The following is a 24,839-nucleotide window of genomic DNA, read 5'->3' as shown; positions in this document are numbered from 1 at the left end:
GATCCAAAGTCTGTAAAAGTCAATGAAAAGACACCCATGGTCTTCAGATAATGCTTTTGTTAGCACTTCTAGGACTACAGCTCTTTCACCCATACTCCCAGATCTTTTATTTCTGCAAAGGGATCTGTAGTGCTGGATGTCTTTTGCTGCATGTGCCTGTGTGTTCTGTAACAATAAAGCAACAAAAGGCAGGTTGCAAAAATGTGGGATAGGCTTAAATATCACAATATGGTGAAGACTACAAATAAACATTGCTTCCTAGTATTTGTCTTCTTGTTTCTAAAGCTTTAAGTTACTCTCACTTCACATTTTCAAATCTTTTTCCATAGCCAAGCGGAATAGAAACCTGCTTTTTTGTTTTGGTGACATTTTTCTGAGGAGAGATAAGATTTTTTATGCAGTCTCTTCAACCCAGCTGCTGGGTTTTAAGGAAGGCACCAGCTATGGCAGGGCTTGAGATAATAGCAAAGGAGTTGACCCCCATGGAGGGTTAACAAACTATCAGGAGAGAGGTTTGCGGCTTTCCTCTGGTGGCTCTGAAGCTGATTCAGGAGCCTGTTGTTCACTCCAGACCATGATGGCCCTGCTTGAACTGAAATCGCTCAAAAGGAAACTGGTGGCCTCCAGTTCCCTGTCTGGTGGTGGCTGTGGCCTCAGCTGTTACTGAGGCAGCAGGATCGTGAACTCTGTTTACACTGTCAGGTGAAAAAGCTTCCTCATCCACCTGAATGTTAGTTCACCGTTGGGGCAGTTGTGCAGCGGAGGTGTCAGACATTTGCTAGACATTCATCCTTTTTGCTTCACACCATGTGCATTATTCAGGATGACTGGGTGCAATCATTAACTCATTTGCTTAAATATGAAGCAAAACACTCCTGTGTGGCACTAGTCCCCAGATCAAGAGCTCAACAGTGCCCACACCTGCTGTGGAGAAAAATCAGAAGTCCTTGGAGAAGCAGTTTGGCAGCTCTTTGCAGAAGCCTTTTTCTTTAGCTGCTCTGTGCTGAGTTTCCATATGGGGAGTGCTTTGAACTATGCAGAAAACATCCATAACAGCAATTACTTTCTAATGTGCCATTAGTCACTACTGTAAACTGATCACAACATCCTGCAGGATTGAAGATGTAGAGTTACGTTCTCCCTCTGGACACACTTGATTTAGACCTAAGTGGGGCTGACCTAATAGGAAAAAAACACAAGCTTGATCCTGACTACAAAAATAGCAGGCAAGAAATGAGAGAATAGCCTTTTTAGTGAAGAACAATTGAATTGCATTTAATATTAATTCCTAAATTACTCTTGTATGAGGTAAAAAAGCAAGGCTTGAGGGTTTTTAGATAATGTCAAAGATGAAAGAAGCCTTGAGGAGAAATTGTGACTTTTTTTTACTGTTCAAGAATGGAAGTAGTGCCTCAAAGTCTCTTCTGGCAAGAAACTTTCACTTTAGTAAATTATTGGATGTGTCTGATGCCAGTGATGTAAAAAACTACAAAGTGTTGCAGAACAAAACTAAGGCAGGTATCCTGCAGCAAGCAGTGATTCCTGGTGGGATGAATGGGGAACAGACTGGGGATAGCATGATGGTTTCTCTGGAAATCTCAGGCATTACCCCTAGGTGATAAGGTTTGGCTGTCTTCAACTGTGTACATCCCAGATGAAGCCTTTACATTAAAAGACTCCTTACAAGTATGCTACAGAATTGCAGTGCAGTTGAGGTTGGAGGGGACCTCTGGAGATTGCCTGCTCCAACCCTCTGCTCAGAGCAGGTTCAGTCAGAGCAGGTTGCTCAGGACTGTGCCCAGTCAGTATGGAGACTTTACAACCTCTCTGAATAGCCTGTTCCAGAGTTTGATCACTTGTACGGTAAAAAAAAAGGTGGTTTTTTTTCCCTAATGTTTAAACATGATTTCCTGTTGCCTCTTGTCCTGTTATTGGGCACCACTGAGAAGAGTCTGGCTCATGGATGTATCTGTGTAGATATATTAAGTTAAATACAAAATCTGTAGGCAATTAAAGTAGCATGGAAAGAATGAGTAGATAGTAGATTCAAAATACCAAACTTCAAAGCAGTGAATTTGATTTTGTTTGATACCAGTGCTTTGCCTGACACTTTCTGATGTGTTTCTCAATGTGCTGTGGGACAGCAAAGCCAATATGTTCAACTCTGGGGTAAAGTACTAATAGAGGGTGGGATTTAGCTGGTTAGACTTAGATGCCTTCATTTGAGATGGCCACCAAGACTTTCTAGACAGCCACCAGAGAGAAACAGGTTACTCTAGATGTTTTCTTCAAGTCATCGCTGTTCAGGTGAGATCCCTAGAGATGCCTCTGAATCTCCACTGATCAGAAGGGGAGCCCAGATGCTCAGATGAGATGCAGATGTCTGCATGTGATAGATGGATCCCGCACAAAGTGTCCTTGGAGAGGCTTTGTGTCTCCCGAGCACCACCGATAGTCCTTGTGTTTGCTTTGAGAGGTGCTTCTGGCGTGATTGGGGAGTGGGGATCAGTCTTGGAGTTTAATGTACAAACAGAGTAGATGGCTGCGGGGAACAGAAGCTTACAGGTGTTCATGTGGGTGCATGGTGGATGGCTGCCCTCAAACCAGGCTCCTCTGGGGAGAAGACTGCCTTCCCATGGGGCTGGGGTGTCCAGAAGAGCCAGTGGGGCCCTGCCTGTGTCTGTGGGATGGAGCCGGCCCTTACCTGTCCCATGGCCCCGTGCACTGGAGGCTGAGCACCTCTCTCTTGGGTCTGCTCTCGAGGCAGCTAGCCCTATCTGATGTGCCCATTAAAAGCTGCTCTAGATATATGAACGTGACCCCAGGACATGTGATTGAGGGTTTGGTTCCCTGCCCCTTAAGAGTCAGTCCTGCTGGAATTTCTATACAATGACATTTAAAGGGAGTGTAAAAGAAATCTTGTCAGAGTTCTGGGAATCTGCCGAAGTGTGTGTTTGTGTTGGTTACTGTGGTGGGGTCTCGTGGGACGCAACCTGGAAAGACATTGCTTGCAAGTGGGGAAATTCTTCTCCTTTGCCCAACTGCTGAGCAGAGCCAAATTCTTCAGAGTCCTGGACCATGAACTTGCCATTTCAGTGGGTTTGTGTCCTCGGACAGATCATGGATGAATTTCAACCCTTTTTTGTTTTCTAGGAGACTAATGCGGTAAACTGTGTATAGGCTAAAACATGTTTGTTCCACTTTTGGTATCTTCCCCCTGCTTGTTGTTGTTGTTGCTAAAGACCTTAAAGAAAGTGAAGGCCCTTTGCTAGTACAACATGTTGAGGTTAATTCTGACTCACTAGATCACATACAACAGCTGCTTGCACTTCGCAGCTTGGTGTGAGTTGGTACCAAAGGTGACCTTCACGGTGCCTGGTAAGAATATAAACCTTTTGAACCCCCCCTCTGTGTGACATGCACCTAATGCTAAATGTGGGATAGATGTTTTCAAAGTTATGTATCTTCTGTTGAAGAGCAGGAGGTTATTAGTCTGAGGTCATCCAGATGCACTGCTTGTTCTCTGTCATGTCCTGTTCGATGGTGCTAACAACAAAACCCAATGTGCTGATGTATACCTTTAGCCTCTTGTACAGTGGCTTAAATCACTTGTTACTGCTAGTCCATTTGTATTTTTCTAAGCATTTGTGTTCCACCAGCACACTCAGAGTGAGTACTCTCGAGGGGGAATTTCCTTCCTGATAAACAATTCAGCAATGTGATTCAGCAGGAAGGATGTGGTGGTTAAGGCACTGAGTTGGGATTTGGGAGACAAGGGTTCTGTTCCCAACTCAACCACAGTGAAGATATGATGAGTGGAAGGGCAAGCAAATAAAGAGGAGGAGCTGTTTAGCTATGGCAAAGACATGCTTTCACATGGACTGTTTGTCCAGTTTGGAGGTTAGATAGGTCTGGGGTTTTGTTTGGTTAATCAAGTAAACAGTGTTAAAGACTCCTGTTTGTGCAAATGAAATCTGAAAGCTAATGTTGACTTATTCCAGGAATCCAGATGTTGTTTTAACTTGCATGAGATTTCAGTTGCCACTTTTCAGTGTTTCTTGGTTGACTTAATTCACCATTCACCATTTCTCTGATCTTCAGGCAATGTACTATGACTTCTACGCTAAGTTGTATATGCACACAGTTTCTCCACTATCTTGCTTAGATTCAAAGGCAACAGACCACACACAAGATATTTCCTTTGTCACACAGGGTGAAGTTCCTACAGTTTGATAGTAACAGGGTGAAGTTCCTACAGTTTGATAGTAACACTGCATTTTTTTTCTTTTCAGAAGCAAGAGCTTGGGCTGCCATCTCTGAGCTGTAGACCTCTAACCTCAGCATCCTGATTTGGTTCCGCCTTTGGGAAGATGAATCAGAACAGTGACTCAAGTGATCAGCCCACTGGTGAGTTTTCTGCTTGTCCAAGTGTTTGCCTGTCTTCTCCTGTTCATTCAGCATGATTTGCTTTCCATTTATTTTTCTTAGTGCTACTGGAGGAGAATGCTGAGTCACAAATAGAGCAAAACCTGTGAATTTAAGGCTAAATTGCGTACTGTGAAGGTTATTGGATTTTTGAGGTTTCCTGGTCTGCATCTAGATATCAGCATTCTTAGAATTGTATTCCAGGTTGAAAATTTTTATAGCAATTGTTATTATAATTTCTCAACAATTCAGAAGAACTCATGATTTTTATTACTGTGTGTTACACAACTCGCTCAGAGTTTATCCATAGTTTATTTTTCTCATTCATTGCTTTACCCTATAAAGTAAAACCTGGGGAAGATACACACATGTACCATTTTCATGTATGTTCCGTGAAGTTTCAGTTTCAGGGTCCTTGCCGGAGAGATTGAATGGAACAGGAATTCGTTATTAATTCTGGCTCAGTCCTGCCATAAATGTCTTCTCCTCTTCCATCCCCATCTTTGGTTGTTGGAATTCAGTATCATCTAGTGCTTCTGGCAGTTTCTGCAAAGGAGAAGGGCCTGGGAGATGCATAATCCAGAATCCGTGCCTGACAGCCTCCCAGGTCCTTGCTCAGCTGTGTGCTTTTTTGGATGTGTAATGGGGCATTCTTAGTTCTGACGTGAGGGCTATTTTTTGACAGTTTCCATTGTTCCCCACTCTTTATTAACGGGTGAGGTCTTTTTGTCTCATTCCTTTCTCAGAAATAGAGGCTGTTATGAGAGCTCTCTGCTTACAGGTTTGGGAATTTTTCTTTTGTTGTCAAGAGTCCTGAGAATTTATTCCTCCCTTTTTCAGACTCGCTTGGGCAAACTTGTCCAGATAGTATCTGTTTGAGGGGATTGCTAGGATATCCCCTTGCTGGGATAGGAAGCAAAGTTGTCCTCATAGCCACCACCCTTTTGCCATGCTCTTGCAGTCCATGTAGCTGTAGACAGAGCAAGTTGATGAGTTTGGGGGTTCTGAACACCTGCCTACAATAAAGATCTTGGCATTGTCTATGGGTTTGAATCTGGGAGTTCAAGAATGGAACATTTTAGGAAAATTCCTGTGGTAGCATGGAATATCTATTCTGTAATACTCTGCATGTGTTTTTATTTCTGTGAACAGGTGATGAGTAAAGTCAGGATGTCATGCAGATTCATGAGTCATTCACAGAAGCACCTAGAGGCTGAGTCTTGGGAAAAAGACGTCCAAGGACAGTCTCTATAACACAGACTATCCTGGGTGCTTGTGAGAAATGTGTGGATCACATGGTCAGAATAGTCATAGATTGCTCATTGCAGCGTTATTTTTTGTAGGGGCAATAAACACTATGCTTTGAGTTTAGATCCACTCTCTCAAACAGGCGCAGGAATGAAGCTGCCCAGAGGGACACCTTTCCAGTGTGGATTTCACACCTTCTGTTGCAGTGCTTAGTACTGGTTGCTCTTGGAGTCAAGAGACTGGATTAGACAGGTGCGACCCACTCATGATTTATGTCTTGGCTGAAGATAGGGATCTTCAAATGTGGACCTCCATTTGTTCAGCTTCCAGCACCAGCCTTCTGCAGCCACCTATTAAGCTTTACATTGTCAGTTCGTTTCATTATCTAAGCCTTGCTACCACTGTAGCTATACTCAGAGAGGAAGGATATTATAATCTTGTGAAAGATTAAAATATTTTTACTGTAATCCAGCTGGAAGGGTAGCACTTTTCTCAGGGTAAGAGGCAGCCAAGGTTTTTCCCATTCTGTCCTCCCCTTGTATACAGGAAGGAAGTGCTGGCAAAGGCCCCCTCAGCTTCCTGTCGACTTTGCAGCACATTTCCAGACATAACCTTCTCCACCATCCATCACCCAGCCCAGCCAAACAATCACGGCAGTGCAACAGGAAAAACACACGTCTCGCATAAACACTTTGGAGGCAGCGTGAGCACAAACCGCTGGGATCTGTGCACAAGCCAGTTTGATCTGTAGACTGTGTCTGACAGCAGGTTACTGGGGATTTTCTTTCCTTCCCTTTATAATCAAGTATCTCAATAATCAAAATTCCTCTTTAGAAGAAGCAGCTTAACAAAGGGAAAAAGGGGAAAAGGAAGGAAAAGGGCTGATGTTTAGTAAAGAAGCTATTGCGCTGACAGGTTGTGGAGCCTGAAGCCAAGGAAATGACCAGGGATGCTCTGTGGTCCAGGGCATCCCACAGGGAAAGGACGTAACTGTTGTCTGCCATGACAGAGGTGGAAACTTCTGTCAGGTCTTCAGGGTAGGGCAGTGATGAGGCAAACGCTATCTGTGATGCCGTAAAGAAGGGGAAATAAATAAGGTAGAGGCCTCACCTTTAAATGAATCACCTTTGCTGAATATGATTCTGTGTCTCTCTCCAAGAAAAGGCTCAGAACTGAACCGGGATCTTTTTCTCGTATTTCTGGTTTTCTTTAAATGCTGCATTACAATATTTAGATAATATTTTCAGACCTGTCTGCTCTGTAACCTTTTGTTAACCATTCCTTAAAACAGCTATTTGGTTTTATTTCTTTCAGTATGGTTTTAGTATTCTTGCCAACTTTGAGCTGGGAATTTCATTTTGGTTCTGATAGCAAAAGCCTGCAAAGATTGGCTCTTAAGGGATGATGAGTAATCACTGAAACACCTCTCAAGATCACTGTGTAATCCTGTTATACAACTGGATATGACAGAATATCAAGAGCCTAACTTGATGGAGAAACAATTTTTTAATATTTAAGGTTTAATTTTCCTTATACATGTAGCCCGAGGCTGAGCACCAAGGTTGGTCTTTCTGGGTGTGAGCATCCACACAGGCAGAGCCCTGTCTGCATTACCATGTTCTCACTCTGCATTTTCCAGTAGCTGTTTTGGAAGCCATCCTATTGTTCTTTGGCCTGAGATACACCAAAGCTACCTCCTAGTAGGTTGTGTCCAACAGCAAGAGGACTGGTTCATACTTGGAAATGGAAGGAGGGGGGATAGAAAGACTATCAACCACCAAAGCAATTGTGCCTGCCCTCCTTGTTTCAGATGGATGCTGCCCTTGTTGAATTGTACTCTGTGTTTGAGCCCACACCTCAGGGTCAGCTACACACGTCAGCTTGTGAGTTAGTGTGGAGTTAAAACACCCTCAAGACTTCTCTGTTTGGGTCATTGGAGGGTTTGCGGTAAAATTCAAGTCAGGGTCCAGCTTAATGGTGAATTTGTAACTTATCCTGAAATTTCAGCAGTTGCTCATAGTGTAAGAAAATAATGTTTTGTGGGGTAACATTTTTCCTGAATTAACTGACACTACAGGATTCCGTCAACCTTTCCTCTGACTTTTCTCTATGAAAAAGGATACTGTCAGGAATTTCTGCAGTGTGCCTAGTGTACTCAAAGTCAAAACAGTATTTACTTAAGGCTGTGTTTTGGCAAAGTTGGGATGAAACTTGAATATGAGTGTAAGCTCTAGAATTAAAAAAAGAGTATGTTGTTTTAATGATAAGGTTTTTAGGCTAGAGTTGTGGAAGTAACTGGTGAAGACTTTCCAGAAGCAAATTGCGTGCTACTGAAATTTGGCCACTCTGACCCCATACGCATACTGGCTGATGTGGTGGTTGTATTGATAACACATGTTTCGGTGTAGTTTATGCTTGTTACACTTTTTTTGTCGTGTAAAAGCCAGTGTGTAACTCTTAACAGTCTTGATAAGCAAAAAAATCCCCAACTCCGTGCTGGCTACCTGCACGAACACCTCGTCTGCCCAGCCAGATGTGCCTTTCTGTGGTTATTTCATTCCTTCTCCTCTGTTTCACATTTTTATTGTCCTTTGTCTGGGCTTGCAACAGGCATGGGGTGGGAAGTAAGCTCCTTAAATGCCTTTACAATACTCTGTGGGACAGAAATAATTTCTTACTTAAGGTCTTTACAGAATGCAGTATTATAGAGTCCTCATTTAAAATCTGAAGGCATTTCTGAAATGCTACCAATTATTTTTGAATTACCAGAAATGCACATGAATAGCACCAATTGAAAAAGAAAAGAAGGTAAAAGTTACTGGGGATGGGAAGGATAATAAACAGCAGTGGTAGCTGGATAATAAACAGCAGTGGTAGCTGTATGTTTATGAAAACAATAACAAAACCAAAACACTTACCCATCAGAGCAGTGGCCTAGAAGTGAGAAAAATCAGGTTTCCCCACTGGTCAGGGCTGAATGTAGATGCTGTCAACTGAAGCTGTCGACTTTAAAAGAAAAAAAAGCAAAACTCAGCAACCTAGTTTCAGGTCCTGCCGTAGACCCAAAGTCCCCAGACAGTTTGTGGCATTTGGCAGTCTCATTTCCCTGTTTTGTGAAAGTATTAATCTTCCCCTTTGTGAAGCTGCTTGCTGTACATGGGAAAGTGCTCACATTAACAGCATGCAAAATTTCTTAATTTCCTTTTAGAAAATAATTTATTGTGTCTTTGCTTGTCCTGGCCATCCTGCTTGGAGGAAGAGACATCACTCGTAACAGGCAGTGGGTGCAATTCTTCTTAGTTCCTACATGTACTGATTTCTTATTTATTTTATTAATCTAATTATGCACTGTGACAGCAATGGGTTAAAAAAAAAAAAAAAGAGACAGGACTGTGATTTGTTGATAGTGTCTCTTTTAAGTACAAGAGTGCCAACTTGAAATCAATCCACCGCATGCTAGCCGAGCAATGTAAGGAACGCGGGACGACAGTAACACGATCAGATTTTCTGAAACCACTGAGCAAAAGTTCTGCTGCGCTGGGAGAGGCTGCGAGCGGCCGAGGTGTTTGTTTCAAGAGACTGTGGCTAGGAGGACTGGTGATTCTCAAAGAAGCGAAAGCAGGCAGGGACTTGCGAGCCCCTTCTGACATGTGCTAGTGGCTGTCATGGTTCATGGCTCAAGGGAAGACGAGTCCTCAAGACTGCCAGAGTCTCTGAAAAGCCAAAGGAATAGGCTTGTGATAGGAAATGCTGTTTGCCCAGGGATACAAAACCACTGTGTGACTGAGAAGAATTACGCTTAGATTGGACATGTGGTCATACAACATAAACTGGTTGATAACAAAGAAGTTTTCCATGAATTGCCTGCTGGTCTCTACATTCCTCTTTGCAAAAAGTGGTGGAGTATAAGAGCTGTTTCCTCCCACTCTGGCTCTTTCACATAAATCGAGTGAAGACAAGGGTCAAGTTAAATCCAGCAGTCCCAAACAAGCTTCACAAACTCTAGCAAGGTCCAGGTAACGAACGTTGGAGGAAGAACATACTGTGAAATCAAACAGCACTAGTTATGAGAAAGACTGGAGGTGAAACTGTGTGCTACAACCCAGGACCATGTTACTGGCTCTTGGTGCCTGTTTACCATGCAGCACCTCGACTGATTACAGGGTTTTCTGCATCCTTCTTTCCCTGTCTCCACAGCCCTTGTTCACTAGGCAGCTGTCCTCTTCTCCAGCTCGGCGAGAACCTGCGGGGTGCTGGGTGCTCTGGAGGAGCAGAGGGGGTTGCCTGCAGCACGTAGCCACCGATCTTCTCACCCAAGGTGTCTGCCCCTGAACAAAAGGGTTTGGGAGTGAAAACACAGCCTTCGTTTGTGTGCGGGGAGGGAGGAATGGCTCTACCACTGCAGGGATTCATTTGTGTTTTAGTGAGAACCGTGAGGCAATAGAAATGTCCTGCTCCGAGTCTAAAGCAGTGTTTGCTGTGTGTGTGATTGTGCGTTCTTTTAAATTAAACTATTTTGCAAGCACTTCCTTCCTGCATTTCTCAGAAGGAGGGAGGGGGGTGTGCAAAGAATGTTTAACTGCCTTTGACGGAGGAGGAAAACTGAAGAAAACAAGAGATGCAATCCCAACTACTGACCTTTTACTTGAGCTTGGTGATGTTTTTCAGCAGCAGAGCCTCCAGGGAGTAACAGCATCCTCCTTGCTATTGTGCTGCCTGCCCAAAAAGGGGGCTAAAGTTCAGCTTTTATGATGTTCTCACTCTGGGCTTGTGGGAAAAAGGCCACATTCCCTTTCTTAGGTCATACGAGTGCAAGAGATGACAGAGTCCTACAGTCTAACCCCAGGGCATTAGGCCAGTTCAGAATGAGACTGGGATAGACAGCTTGGTAAATATGCAGCCAGCTTTTTCTCCTTACGGAGATTCACAGCAGGTGGGAGGGTAATTTACATTGTTAAATTAAAAGGCACTGATTTATTTTATGTTGGTGTGTTATTGTTTCATAAAAGCACATGGGTTGCCATTACTCATAATGGACTCTTGCACTTTATTGTTAAATACTCCTTTTCCACTTTGGTTGACAGTTACTGGAAATGAATGTTATCCACTAAGACAAAAACAAGAGCATAAAACAAAACCCCAACCTCCTCCCCAACAAACCGCAGGTTTTTAGGGAACCCTCCACAGTTTTGAGGATTGAGATTATTGCAGTGGATGTTCCCAAACTGTGCTCCTTGTCCATCAGACTGTTTGTTCCCTGTACCTAGGGGCTAGAGAGCCATCGGTCCCTTTGCTCACTGGTTCACATTAGGCTCCCCATCTCATAGGTGCCACCTAGTCTTTCACTCAGCACAAGGGCAGGCTGACTGTTGCCAGTTCCCTTAGCAGCACTGAGTGTTTCTATCCATTGAAGTTTCCTTCAGCCTGTTGTTGGAATTCAGTAGATACTGAGCTGGTGTTTCTAAATGGCATGATCCTGGCCATGGAGAGGAAATGTTGAGCAGGGTCGGGGAGCAGAGGAGGTTCTGCCTGGAAAGGCTCCCTATCTTAAGGATGGATAGCTTTTAAATTTAAAGATACTGTTTTTAAAATTACTATAAGACATACTGTTTAAAAATTAAATCTGGATGATGCCGACATCTGTCTGTGCATTTGCATCCTTTCAGCAGTGCTTGCATCTCCTGCTCGAGGTGCTCAAGATGCTGCATCACGTTAGCCTGGCTATATTGTGCTGCAGCAGACTAAGAGATCCTGTCTTGTGGCTGATGTATGAGTTTTACCTTAAGTTGGAGCCTTGTCTTTTGTGTGGTAGAGCATATAAAACTCAATATTGTACCTACCTACCCTGCAGTTCATCGAAGAATATGTATCTCTACCTATTACATAATTAATAATGTGTATCTCTATACGTTGTAAGGAAATATGTGTGTTTTGGCAGAATGGAGCAAAGGGAAGTGGTGACTGATCTAGTGGCTTAATCACAGCTGCAAGGGGAAGGTCTTGCTCCCTGCCCTTCTGCCTCACACCCTTGTACCCAGTCCTGGGTACATGAGTCATCCTCTTTGCTCCAGTGCTGGTACCTTGGACCCTTCACAGAGTTGGTTCAATTCACTGGTCCAGCAAGAACTGATCCGCGTTTTGGCCGAGTTAGTTTTCTGCCAGCAGCTTGGGTGGGGCAGGCTTATGAGTGGTCTGCTGAGGACCAGAGCCTGCGTGAGCTGGGGCAGGGAAGGGGCTCTCCATGCTTCAGTGGGGCGAGGTGCTGAGTGGGCAGGGTTCAGGTTGGTTGGTGTAACTGCACTTGCATGCGCTACGCAACAGAGGTGTAGTGAGGACGAGTCACTTTGCCTTTGGACAGCTTATGATGGCCCAAGTAAAATGTCTTGGCACTAGCAAAGTGGTGAAATACAGCCAGATATTAATTCAAAATACTGCAAAATGTGTAATTCGAAATATGCACAAAAATGTGCATATGCCAAAGCACACCTTTGGGTGGCTCTTCATGGGAGCAGACCTGTTAGGTGTTCCCCCCTCAGGAATGCTTTCACCTTCCTGGGTACCACACCCCTGTGACATGGTGGAGCGTGTGAGTGTGGCGAGGTGAGGGCCAGCTCGCCACACCTTGTGGTTACTTTTTTTGGTCTTTTAACATTGAGCTTTGCCTTTGCAGCATCTTCCAATGACAGACCCTCACATTTGGTAAATACACATATCCAGTTACCTGAGGTATGCAGGCAGATGTTTGGGTTGTGGAAGAGAGAAGTTAGGTACTTGGAGTCTGTTAATTCTCTGACATTTCTGGTTATCACAGTGAGTGGTAGAGTAGAAATTAATGCTGGGAAAACAGTCTTGAAGATGAGGGAGGTTTGCCAGGAGGTTTGCCACAGACAAGAGTGGACCCATGATGTGAAGCCCGCGGGCAGTGGCATTCAGATAACCCCGGGAGTGTGTCTGATCAAGGCAGAATCATGATTCTTTTAGCCAACTCGAAAATTGCTTAATATTCATCTGTCTTTCTGGCTTACAAGTATTGATTTTCATAATACAAGAAAATGCCTGTGGCAGCCTGACATACAGTACTGTCTTGGCATAGGTGCTGGATGTACGCTCTTGCCCAGCTGCCCACTCTCCACCATCAGCTAAGCAGTGAGCGGCTTTAGCGGCTGTGGAAGAGCCACTGTCCCTCTTGACTTCCAGGGCGGGAGGCAATTTTACAGAACTGTAGGCTTTGGCTCTACAGATCATTCATTTAACCTTACTTAATTTTGCCTAATTTGAGGAGGCATCTCTTTTCATTTTCTTCTGCATGCTCTTTGTACTTAGCTACACAGACATTGAGAGGGAGAAGAATTTTTCTAAATTGTTTGTTTTTTCTTGGGGAAGGAGAAATTAAGATTTATTACCAGTTTTCCCTCCCCAGGGCTCTACCTCAGAAGAATCTTCTGTAAAGCAATTTTCAGCTTTTACTTCAAGGAATATGTAGCAAGCTATCAGTAATTCAGCATAACAAAAGTTCATGCAGTTCAGAGCTTTCATGATTACAGAGGAGCTTTTCTTGGGATTTTTAAAATGTCCTAGACACAATTAAAAGAATTTCTCAGCAAGGAGAGTGCAAGCTGGGGACTCTCCAGCAGATGTAATCATTCAAGGAAAACTTTGTTTGGCTTGGCTGGGTCCTGCCTTCGTTCCATGCTCTTTCATCCCACCGCCGGTCTTTGTCTCTCAGTCTTTTGCAGTGTCTCTCTGTCTGTCTTTGTCTCTGTCTGTCTTTCCCTCTTTCAATCTGCCCCACATTCCCTTGCAGGCTGAATGGGACAGCATTAACCTGGCTACTTCCAAGACAAACAGCGAGTCAGATTGAAAAAGGGGGGCCTTTGGCTGTCATGAGACTTCGCGGTCACTCACTTCCTAGAATTAAAGGCTGGGAGTTGATCTGTAAGGCAGCCAAGCCGGAGACAATGATTGGGTTTCCATTTTGTTCCTTTGATACTGACTTAAATATGTGCATGAAATGGGAAAACAAAATTTACATAAAAGTAAGTAGAAGTCCACTTTCTTATACAGATCTCTTCTACCCTGTGTCTTCTGACATGGATAACACAGGTAGCAAAACTCATACATTGTTTCCTAAAGGACTTTGGAAATCAGACCTGTTTTTAGAGAACTGCTTTGTAATAAAATTCCTGGCTCTGATGTGACCGCCCTGGCTGAACAGGGAGCTTTGGCTGCAACTCAGGGAGAAAAGGAGAGTTTACAGCTTTTGGAAGAAGGGGCTGGCCACTCACAGTGATTACAAAGATGCTGTGAGGCTATGCAGGGCGGAAATCAGGAGGTCTAAAGCCCAGCTGGAAATTAATCTGGCTTCAGCAATCAAGGACACAAGAAATGTTTCTATAAGTATGTGAGCAGCAAAAGAAAGACCAGAGAGAGCCTCCAACCCCTGCTAGACACAGGAGGAAACATGGTAACAAGTGACAAGGAAAAGGCTGAGGTGCTTAATGCCTTCTTTGCCTCAGTCTTTAATAACAAGACCAGTTGTACTGAGGGAATCCAGCCTCCTCAGCCAGAGGACAGAGACTGGGAGAACGACCCCCCCGCAATCCAGGAGGAGACAGTCAGTGACCTACTGCATCACATAGACACACACAAGTCTATGGGACCTGATGGGATACACCCGAGGGTGCTGAAGGAGCTGGCTGGGGTGCTCGCCAAGCTGCTTTCCATCATTTCCCAGCAGTCCTGGCTGACCGGGGAGGTCCCGACAGATTGGAAACTGGCCAATGTGACGCCCATCTATAAGAAGGGTTGGAGGGATGATCCAGGAAATTACAGGCCTGTCAGCTTGACGTTGGTGCCCGGGAAGCTGATGGAGCAGCTCATCCAGAGTACCATCTTACAACACCTGCGGGACAACCAGATGATCAGGCCCAGTCAGCATGGGTTTATGAAAGGCAGGTCCTGCCTGACAAACCTGATCTTCTACGACAGGGTGACCCGCTTATTGGATGAGGGAAAGGCTGTGGATGTAGTTTACCTTGACTTCAGTAAGGCCTTTGACACCGTTTCCCACAGCATTCTCCTGGCGAAACTGACTGCTCAAGGCTTAGATGATCGCACGCTTTGCTGGGTAAAAAACTGGCTGATGGCCGGGCCCAAAGAGTTGTGGTGAACGGAGTTAAATTCGGTTGGCGGCCGGTCACGAGTGGTGTCCCCCAGGGCTCGGTTTTGGGGCCACTCCTGTTTAACATCCTTATTGATGATCTAGACGAGGGGACCGAGTGCCCCCTCAGTCAGTTTGCAGACGACACCCAGTTGGGTGGGAGTGTTGATCAGCTCGAGGGTAGGGAGGCTCTGCAGAGAGACCTGGACAGGCTGGAGCGATGGGCTGAGGCCAACTGGGGGAGTTTCAATAAGGCCAAATGCCGGGTTCTGCACTTGGGCCACAACAACCCCCAGCAGCACTACAGGCTTGGGGAGGAGTGGCTGGAGAGCTGCCAGTCAGAGAGGGACCTGGGGGGGTTGATTACCAGCTGGCTGAACAGGAGCCAGCAGTGTGCCCAGGTGGCCAAGAAGGCCAATGGCATCCTGGCTTGTATCAGCACTAGCGTGGCCAGCAGGGACAGGGAAGGGATCTCACCCCTGGGCTCGGCACTGGTGAGGCCGCCCCTCGATGAGTGGGTTCAGTTTTGGGCCCCTCACTCCAAAAAGGCCATTGAATGACTCGAGCGTGTCCAGAGAAGGGCAACGGAGCTGGTGCAGGGTCTGGAGCACAGGTCTGATGGGGAGCGGCTGAGGGAACTGGGGGGGTTTAGTCTGGAGAAGAGGAGGCTGAGGGGAGACCTCATGGCCCTCTCCAACTCCCTGAAAGGAGGGTGCAGAGAACTGGGGATGAGCCTCTTTAACCAAGTAATAAGCGACAGGAGAAGAGGTAATGGCCTCAAGTTGCTTCAGGGGAGGTTTAAACTAGATATTAGGAAGTATTTCTTTGCAGAAGGGGTTGTTGGGCGTTGGAATGGGCTGCCCAGGGAGGTGGTGGAGTCCCGTCCCTGGAGGTGTTCAAGAGTAGGGTCGACATAGCGCTGAGGGATCTGGTGGAGTTGGGAACGGTCAGTGTGAGGTTCATGGTTGGACTGGAGGAGCTTCAAGGTCTTTTCCAACCTAGACGATTCTGTGATTCTGTGTGATTTTTTTGGTAGCCCTGAGAAGATGGGACTGGTGCAGCTGGGATCCTGGTGAGTGAGCGGAGACTGCACCGATGTGTAGTGGCTCCGGGCATGGCTCGTGGGGGATGTTGAGAGTCCCCGTGGCCCTTGACACCCAGGAGGGTCTGTGCCTTCAGCTGGGGGGCTGCACACTGGGTTTCCAGAGCTGCTGATACCAGACTAGAATAAGTAAGAAGTATTTGTTAAAACAGAAGGATCCATACTGATACAGAAATGAGGGATGTCAGAATCAGGCACCTGTCCTCATTTCTTTGGGGACTCTACTGGGAGACTGTGGGTAGACTGCTTCCCACTTCTCAGACTGTGTGTGGAAGGAGTGCAGCATCTTCCCACCTTACAGACTGTAATTTATAGGCTGAGGTGCAGCTTTTCAAGGAAACCAACACTTGCTTAATGTAGAAAAGGAAAAATAGAAACATGGAGGGCTGTTGCCTTTGAAGTAATAGACGCTGTTGGCAGGTCTTTATGATGTGCTTCATTCAGCACTGCTGCTTTGGGGTGTGTCTTGGTAGCGTCACTGACTTGCAGGAAAGTGTTGAAGTGGTCATGGGAAGGACTGTAGAAGGATTGCATTTGGGAGATTAATATGTCTTTGGCTGCGTTCAAGTCTGATAGTGAGATTTCAAAGATCTTTATTTCAAATGTCTTTGAAATAAAATGGTGGTGGAGGAGGGCAACCACTTGGAAAGGATATTAGGTACCTGCAGCTCAGAAACTCATGCAGAGAGTGTTATGTTGTTTAGGTAGCTTTGTGTCAAACTTGGTGACGTTTTTGCATTGCCAAGGAAGCCAGTACAGACTTCCTAATGTGTTTGCTTTGGTGCTCCCAGAGGTCCAAAGCCAGCTTCTTCACTTCTGAACCAGCTGCAAACTATAATGGCTCATGAAGTCTGTTGCAACTCCTGGATGGGAGATGCTCTAGATAGCTCAAAGAATTGTGGAAGGTATTACATTCAGTCACATGTCTCACTCTGCATGACCCCTTTCCAGGATGGAACTGCTGAGACAGTGCACAGGCACTTTGATCTTTTAATCCCTAGCAACTGCATGGTGCTCTCCTTGGAGAGCTGTCTCAGTCTACCTCCTCCTGCTCCCTGCAGCTCACTTGTTTAAACTATTACCGAGTCCACATATTTATTATCCTTCACTTCAATATCCAATTGTACTCATTTTCTATTTTAAAACTTTTTACATTCTCTATTACATCATTATTATTCTAACCATGTACTCAAATAGGTCTGTGGTGGCTGATGTACTATAAAACAAAGTATTGTTAGTGTCAGGTCTTTAGTGTCAGGCCCTGTGTCTAGCAGTGTACAATGACACAGTTGTACTTTTGAATGATTGGGGCACTGTGGCGTGTGGTCTGGTTCTTTCATGCGATATGATGATGTGCAAAAGGCCTTAATGCATGTTATATTTTAAATTATATGTGCATTTTAAATAGGCGAAGCAATGAACAAATAAGTACGTGAAAGATTTAACTTCCCTGTTAACAGCTAATCCTTGAACACCCCAAGCCAAAATATTTATCAGTATTAATTTTCCTGTGAGGCTGAGAACTGAGGAAACTCTAAGTCCAGCCCTTGGTAGTTCCTAACCAGGAGTGGCCCCTCCGGAAGTCAGGCTGAGGCATGCTATCCTTCATGTTTTGTTTGATTCCATGTAAACCACTCTGCTCTGAGTGGTTTATACACTCTAAATGTCTCCTGAAGCACAGAGGGATGTCCCACTTCCAGCCTCGCGCTTATCCATTCCAGCTTCCTTGTGGAACACCCCATTCTTCCTGCTACCACAGCAAGGCAGCTGCTGGCCATTAACTTCCCAGGCTGTACTTCTTTTAGGTTTTTCTAATATACCTGTCTCTAAGCATACCTCTCTGCTTGTGGGGAGTTCTCTTTTCCTAAATGGAGTGATGGAGTAAAGTAAATGCGATGCTGGGTCACCTGCTGTATGTTCAACCAGTCCCTGGTTTAATTATCATTATTTTGCCCTGTAGCTGGACATTTCTAGAGGTGTAATGCCCATGCACATAGGTGACAAGAGCATGGGTGTGAAAACTAGTACCTTTCCCCTGCTCCAGAACCACCCCTGGGACGATGTGCTTTTTGGACATGAGCTGGTTTTCTGCTTTAAATTGCCCTGTGCTGCTGGGCTGTACCAGTTCGTGTTAATTAGTGGACAGCAGTGATTGCAGCACAATAGTCTGCTGTATGATTTGGGCATGTTGCAAATTCTCTCACTGATGAAACTGTGATGAGGAGTGGTAAGATTCCCTCTTAGGCACTGATGGACATTTAAAATTCTCCAAAGTGCCTGCGATGATTACTCAGGTTGAGTGAAAGGCCTGAGAAACGCTTGTGGAATGGTGCTCATTGCCACAGACTGCTTTATAATCCAGCCTGCCTTCCCTGCCTAGCAGTAGGACCATTGCAGCACCCTGCTTCTCTGTTCCCCACCCCATCGGCGGTCCCTGAACTGAATATGGTTTTGGGAGGCAGCAGGATATTGCACACTAAGCTGTTTTTCTCAATTTTGATTCAGCGGTGTAACTCAGTATCTCACACTAAAAAGACTTTCCATTGGTATTCATGGCTCATATAACAACTCCTCAACTGTTTCCTGCGGTTCGGAGGGAAAGGATCTTTCCATGCATAATTTAATCACATTCAGCAGTGCAGCAGTGGGGTTTATTTTTTTCCACAGAAAAATCTATAACATCTTGTTACTTAAATCGTATACTTTTAGAAATGTCAGTGAGCTCGCTTATCTTGTTCATTCAGATAAACACCTCTCAACATCCTGTTTTTCTTATGTCATACGAACAGGAAGAGAACGATTGTTTGAGATGTGCGTCAGTCATAATTGTAACCAGGCAGCCACCTTACCCTCCCCATTGCCATAGAAACCAACAAATCTCTTCAAACATGTTGGTGGTGAGCTGACAGGTATCCTTTCTTTTCTACTTAACCTCCCAAGAGCTCTAACTTTGCAAGTCATGTGTAGGACGTCTCAAAGATTTTTTTTATTTTATCTAAGAGGGTGCACCTATAAATTTTGCAAGTGAATAGCCATCTCTACTTTTCTCTTAAGTACCAATGATATGTTTGTTCTGCCTTGTGTCTAGTACTAGAAACACTGAAAAAATCCCAGGCAAGCTCTTTAGTCAGTGGTAGGGCAGTGTGAGTGCTGGGCATGTTTCTGCCTGAGCCTGCATGTAAGTCTGTAACGTGTCCTGGAGAAGAATGGTTTGAGCCAGCCGGCTTATGGAAGAGCATTTGGCTATTTTGCAATCATTTAAGGGCAACCTGGAGAGCGTTGTGCATGGAGGGAGCAGATTCAGTATTTGGGGCACATTTGGGAGTAATTGGAACTGTTCTTGGCACCTCAGGATGGGATTTTCAAAAGCAACAACAGGAGCAGAGATATGTATGAAGAACGTGTTATTTGAAGATTCTTACTTTCTCTGGCAACATTGAGTATCAGTACTGGAGACAGAGTTTTAACATAACACTCTGAGATATAATTAGCTATAGGAAAAAGAAGGAATTTTTAGCATAGAAGTTTTACCATTATTTTCTTCAACATAAGGAAAGTAGCAGTTGCCCTCTGCCTCTGGCGAGCTTGATTCAGCCTGGACAAATGGGTCTTTTGCACTTTGTTTACTTGGGTCTTTTAACTACACTATACATAACCTGAAGGGAAGATGAAAACCTACCTTAGAAGCCATATTTTTGATTAGAAGAAAGCTATGATATTTTCTCAAATTAGCCTTTAAAGCAAATCGGTTTGGTTCAAAACACCCAACGAGAGCGTGGATCATGGGTGCCCACATCTGCCCTTTCTGCGTGGCTGTTACTTGTAGCCCATCCTACCACACAAGCAGAGGAGGAGGAGGAGGGAGGAGAAAAGGAGGGATGGATGAAGCTGGTAATAGTGTCAGAGACTTCATCTCTTGAAAACACAGCCTGAGGGACAGAAAATAAGCCAGCTGTGACAGGGACCTGCTGGCCTGGAAAGTGTGGTTGTTGGTTACCCACTGCACCTTGGAGGAGTGGCCAAGGAAGGAGCAGCAGAGGGAGAAGTGCATTTCCCAGCAGCAGACTCCAGGTAGGCAGATGGTGACTTCCAGGACACGGTGCTGCGTGATGCAGGGCACCGTCATTCAGCAGCCGAGAGCGAGAGGTGAAACACTGCTGGTGGGTTAGTTAGCATGTCTTCCTTTTATCCTCCCCCTGTGCTCAGACTGAAGAAGTCAACAGAAAAAAGAAGTATTTGTACATAATTCCTACACGTTTGCAAAAAATTGACAGAGAAAATCTGAAGCGGCGTTCATTTCAGTGTTCTGTATCCTTCCCCTCAGCAGATCTGTTAAGGCTAAAAATACCCACGCACTGGGGGAGATGACATTAATACCTGCTGCAGACTTGAGCTTTTTTTGGGGGGGTTGTTTTTTAACTAGCGGGAAAGATTCATACAAGTTTTAGCATGTGTTGGGTAGAGCATATGAACGGGAACTCTCACACAGATACTGCAAAGCTGTGAATCTTCAAGTAAATAATTAATAAAAGCAGTAAGTCGCAAAATGTAATCTGTTCTTAAGTTTCTTATCCTTGTTCCAATAGTTGTGTCTCCCTCCTTCAATTCTGCCTTTGTCAAACATTGCACAGTAAATGCTGTGGGCTTTTTCCTTGCTGGAAAAGTTTCAGTTGTAATTGCAAGACATAATCTTGTCTCTAATACCCATCATTAATTGAAGTTTTTACTCAGCTGACAGCTCTGGCCTTTGCCAGCCAATCTGTGTGCTAAGGAAAGAAGTAGAGCTGTTAGGATAACCTGAAACTCGGAGGTGCTGCAGTTGTCTTTCCCCAACTTGTTTTCTACTGGTAGAAAACTGGTTCAGTATACTAAGATCTACAAAAGCAGCTTTTATAAAAAGCAGTGTCCCAAACTACATGGAAAGAATGTCAGAAGGAGATCTCTGTTTATGATGTGCTCTGCTGCTTTCCCTGCATGTAGCTCTGGCGTGATCTTCTACTCTTTAAGCAGAACATGTCAGCGTGTTCCAGCAGTGTGATACAAGAGTTTCCAGCAGTGTTTCCCCATCCCAGGTGAGCTGCAGCCCTGTGCTCCCATGCAAAAGCTCAGCTGCACTTTCATGTGCTTCACTAAATTAGCTGAATTCACAACACATGACAGAAAAGGGTTTCCATCATCACCCCTATGTGACACGAGTTTTGGAGTGTCTTTTGAATGTTTTGTTAAAGTATTTCATAGCACAACTTTATAGAAAGCTCACATGAACCCTAACTTAGGTGAAACTTGCCTTAATTTAAGCAGAATTAAGCATGAATTAAAAACAGGGATAAAAAGTTAGGGTGTGGATGCAAGCCAAGCAAAATGCTTCCTTAGTTAATGTGTATGGAAATTTTTGTGTCAGCTTTATTGGGTGAGAATTTCATCCATGGAGCAGTTCCTTCAAGGAGATATTTAGATTTAAAACTTTGGCTGAAATAACATTGGTGTCACTTGATTGAGATAGATTAAAACACATGGACTTCTTCAGCTGAGGTCTGAGCCTCTGTGTTGGGGCACTGAAAGTGGACCAAATGTTTTTAGCTGTGCGGTTTAGTGTGTGCTTAAACACGGTCTAAATACTTCGTTAACATCAGGAACTCTCAACATGTAAAAGTTTCTATTTCAACTTCTGTTTTTAAAAACAATTTGGATACTTACAGAACAAAGTTTCCTTGAGCCTGATTGCCTTTCTTCAGTGATCTGAGTGGTCTCAGCGGGTAAAAAAACAAGAAAAAAGTAAATTTCTACTTTACTGAAAGCGTTGTTTTAACATGCTTCTGAAATGCTGGCAGAAAAGCTGAAGTATTCTTCAGGCTCAAGCTGTGTTACTCAGGTGTAACCTACAGATTTTTTGGGGTGATTGGGTTATCCAGCCACAGATAAAAACAAATTACACGTCTGATATTAAATATCTGAATCAGCTGTACCAGTTATGGAACTGTGTAGATAACAGAAATCTTAGGAGCTAGGAGGAGCAGGATGCCCCTGGTGCCTTTCACCTTGCTGGTAGGGGTGAAGCTGCAGCACTTTTGGTTCTGTAAAGGGCCTGGTGGCCTGGTCCGTACGGGTGGAGGTCAGCAACGTGACCGTGCGTGTCTGCCTCAGAGAGGGAGAGGTTCTGGCCCCCATTCAGCATCTGCTGATACTTCTGAAGTACACAGAAATGAGGAACTGGCAGAAGAAAATGTGGGAATGGCGTTTAAACAAGACTCAAACTACTGTTACCGTTCTAAAAAGAAAGTTGGATGGCTTCAAAACATGTTCTATGGCTTTTTAGTATTAACAGTTGTTTTTCTTCATAGAAAACTACTTAGGAGAGACAGTTAAAGGTTCTTAGGTTTAGAACTTGGGGATTTCCAGACATGTCTGGAGGGGAAAGAAATATATATCTTTTTAGCTCTATGACAGTGCTCTGCATCTGATGCTTCCTTCCCAAACTGCAGTTCAGTCCACTAGACCTGCTACTGCTGCTGTTCCTGGCCATCTCGGTCCTAAGTAGCCAGAAAATAAGGACGTATGTAAGAAGTTCTCCCTTTTATCCTGGACAATATTAGTTTTCTTCACCTTTGAAGGATTGATAAGCTTGAAAGAAGTAATTGTTAGTTTTTTGGAGTGCTGTTTTAAATGTTGTTTTTAAACTCCTGAATTTCCGTTTCCATGAAAGTGCCATTATCTTAGTGTAGGGACAGTGACTTGTTCCTTGGCTGTGACAGATCCCTTCTGTTCCTGGACTTGCGGAGGTGTGGTAAGACAGCCCCAGCGCTCGGCAGTGGGATGTGAGAAATGGCTCATTCCTCAGCAGTGAGCGCTGTCAGTGCTTCTGGGAGCACGGTGACTCGCTCCTTACCCTTCCCTCCTCAACACGGAGATGTTTTATGGGAACAAAGACCATTTCTCTTTATCACTGAAAAAATGCATGGAGCTGATGGCTAAAATAAATAAAACTAGCTTGGCTGAATTTTTGGAGGAAAAGAAATATTGTATGATGAAACGGTGTTTTTTGCTTAAATAGGTTTGAACACAAGAATACAAGCCGTGGTTTCAGCAGGATGGGGGTCCACCAAGCTCGGTGTCTTCAGTCACCTCCCTGGCTGTGCCTGGCAGTGAAGATGTAGGGAGAGGGTGTAAAAAATCAGAAGAGAATGAGGGAGTGCACTGCTGTCCTCCCCTCTGGTGTGTGCCCCAAGTCCCATCAGTCCGCAACTCCGAGTCCTCCTGTGCCAGAGATTGTATTGTCATCTTGGTGCTTAGTAACCCTTGATACGGAGGTTATAGCCCATCTGACAGATGAGGGAACCGTTGAAAGTGTTGCCAATTACTTGCAAAGGGTTTATGATGGTTACACTTTTAGGCTCTTATTAATTCGGATTTCATTACTTGCCTAGAAAGCAACTTCTTGGTGTTATTTTTAGAATTGTCACTTATGTAAAAATAGGTGTGCTTCTTGTCACGCCAGGATGTATTGTAAGTACCCAAGAATGACTGCTGTTTGCTTGAGGTGGTGACCCACGTGCATGTTCAGACCGATGGTGTGAGATACTCTCCTTTGCCACTGTGCAAGGGGAAGGGATGGATCCTCACTGTGTGAGGATGTTCCCAAAGCTGCGTAACTTCTTGGTTAGGTTTAATTTTTATTTCTTTAGCTGACACCAGTTCCGAAGGGCATCTTCTGCTCTCGTGCCACGTGCCATGCCTAGATGTTGTTGCTCAGGTGTCTGTGTGCACTGAGTGGGAGAGGAATGCGATGCCCCTTGGGGCTGATGTGGGCTGGGGGAGAGAAAGGTCCTTGTTTGGAGTCCCAGGGGTGGAGGTGCACTGAGCCTGCCTGCCTTACACTGCGGTGTCTGGTAAGCAGCTCTCCATTCTCTTCATTGACAGAAAACACTAAGAAAATAAGAGGAAAATGTTACTGGCTGTTCTGCTCAGACAAGCAAGCCTTTTCTTTTAATGAGAGTGCATTTTGTTTGATCTGTGTTTTTTGGGGGGGAAATGCTGAATTTTAGCCATTATGAAAACAAAAGCCATGGTTATTTGTAAGGATTTTTTTATAAGAAGCATATGTGTGCTTTATTATTCTTTTGCTTGAAATGTGGGGATTGTTTTCAGTTGGGAGGTTGCATTAGAAGAATGTGAACTTCTGACTCACTGAGAAATAGAGCATGTATTAGCAAAATTGTGAGGTTTCCTATTATGTTTTCATAACTCAAATTTCTCAGAATGGAAGGGATCTCTTCTGCCCTTAGTTAAAGAATGACTTTTACTGCCAATGAGAAAAACCAAATTCTTCTTCTATAAAAACTTGTATTGCTTTCAATACACTTTTACTCTACCCACTGTTCTTCATTTCCCTTTTTCCTCTCCAGCATGGTAGTTTCTCTTTCTCAGTGTTCTGCCTGTGCAGCTCATTCTCCAGCCATATTTCGGTTTGATCTCTACATTTTGTCTTTTCAATAATGATGTAGTCAGCACTATAGACCAAGGTATGGCTTAACGTAGTGAAGGGGTGGGCTCAGCTAATGGCATCTGAGGAATTCCAGCTTTTCTCTAGAAGAATCAATTGAGAAACATGAAATCAGCATTGAATGAATAGTCAAATGCTTTTGCAAGGATATCAGAGAAAATATAATTAGTAGAGCTAACCCTGTGATAGAGTATTACATGCTGTCTCATGAATACGGTAGATCAAAACCTGAGACTATGATTCAGGAATTGCTGGCCTGTACCTTGCTATCCTAAATGCAAGGTACATAATTGAATTAGATGTTTCTATTAAGTCAGGTCTGTCTGAAAGATGGCAAAGAACAACCAGAAGATAATCTTCTAGATGCTGTCCTCCCCCCTGAAGTGAAGCAAAATGTTTCCTGC

General features: G+C 44.4%; 1 protein-coding gene across 13 annotated transcripts in view; it reads left to right on the top strand.

Annotated features, from left to right (window-relative positions):
- EXD3 (exonuclease 3'-5' domain containing 3) overlaps window positions 1–24,839 on the top strand; it is a 301,765-nt gene that overhangs the window by 63,322 nt on the left and 213,604 nt on the right. For all 13 annotated transcript variants that reach the window (XM_074846186.1, XM_074846185.1, XM_074846189.1 and 10 more), the window contains exon 3: window positions 4,293–4,407. In XM_074846186.1, coding sequence (XP_074702287.1) covers window positions 4,371–4,407 — 37 coding nt within the window. In that variant the 5' untranslated portion in view covers window positions 4,293–4,370. The remainder of the gene's footprint in view (window positions 1–4,292; window positions 4,408–24,839) is intronic.

Source organism: Strix aluco, chromosome 20 (assembly GCF_031877795.1).
Source record: "Strix aluco isolate bStrAlu1 chromosome 20, bStrAlu1.hap1, whole genome shotgun sequence".
In the NCBI taxonomy this organism is placed as follows: Eukaryota; Metazoa; Chordata; class Aves; order Strigiformes; family Strigidae; genus Strix; species Strix aluco.
The sequence above is the reverse complement of the archived record's forward strand: the minus strand, read 5'-3'. Positions and strand labels throughout refer to the sequence as shown.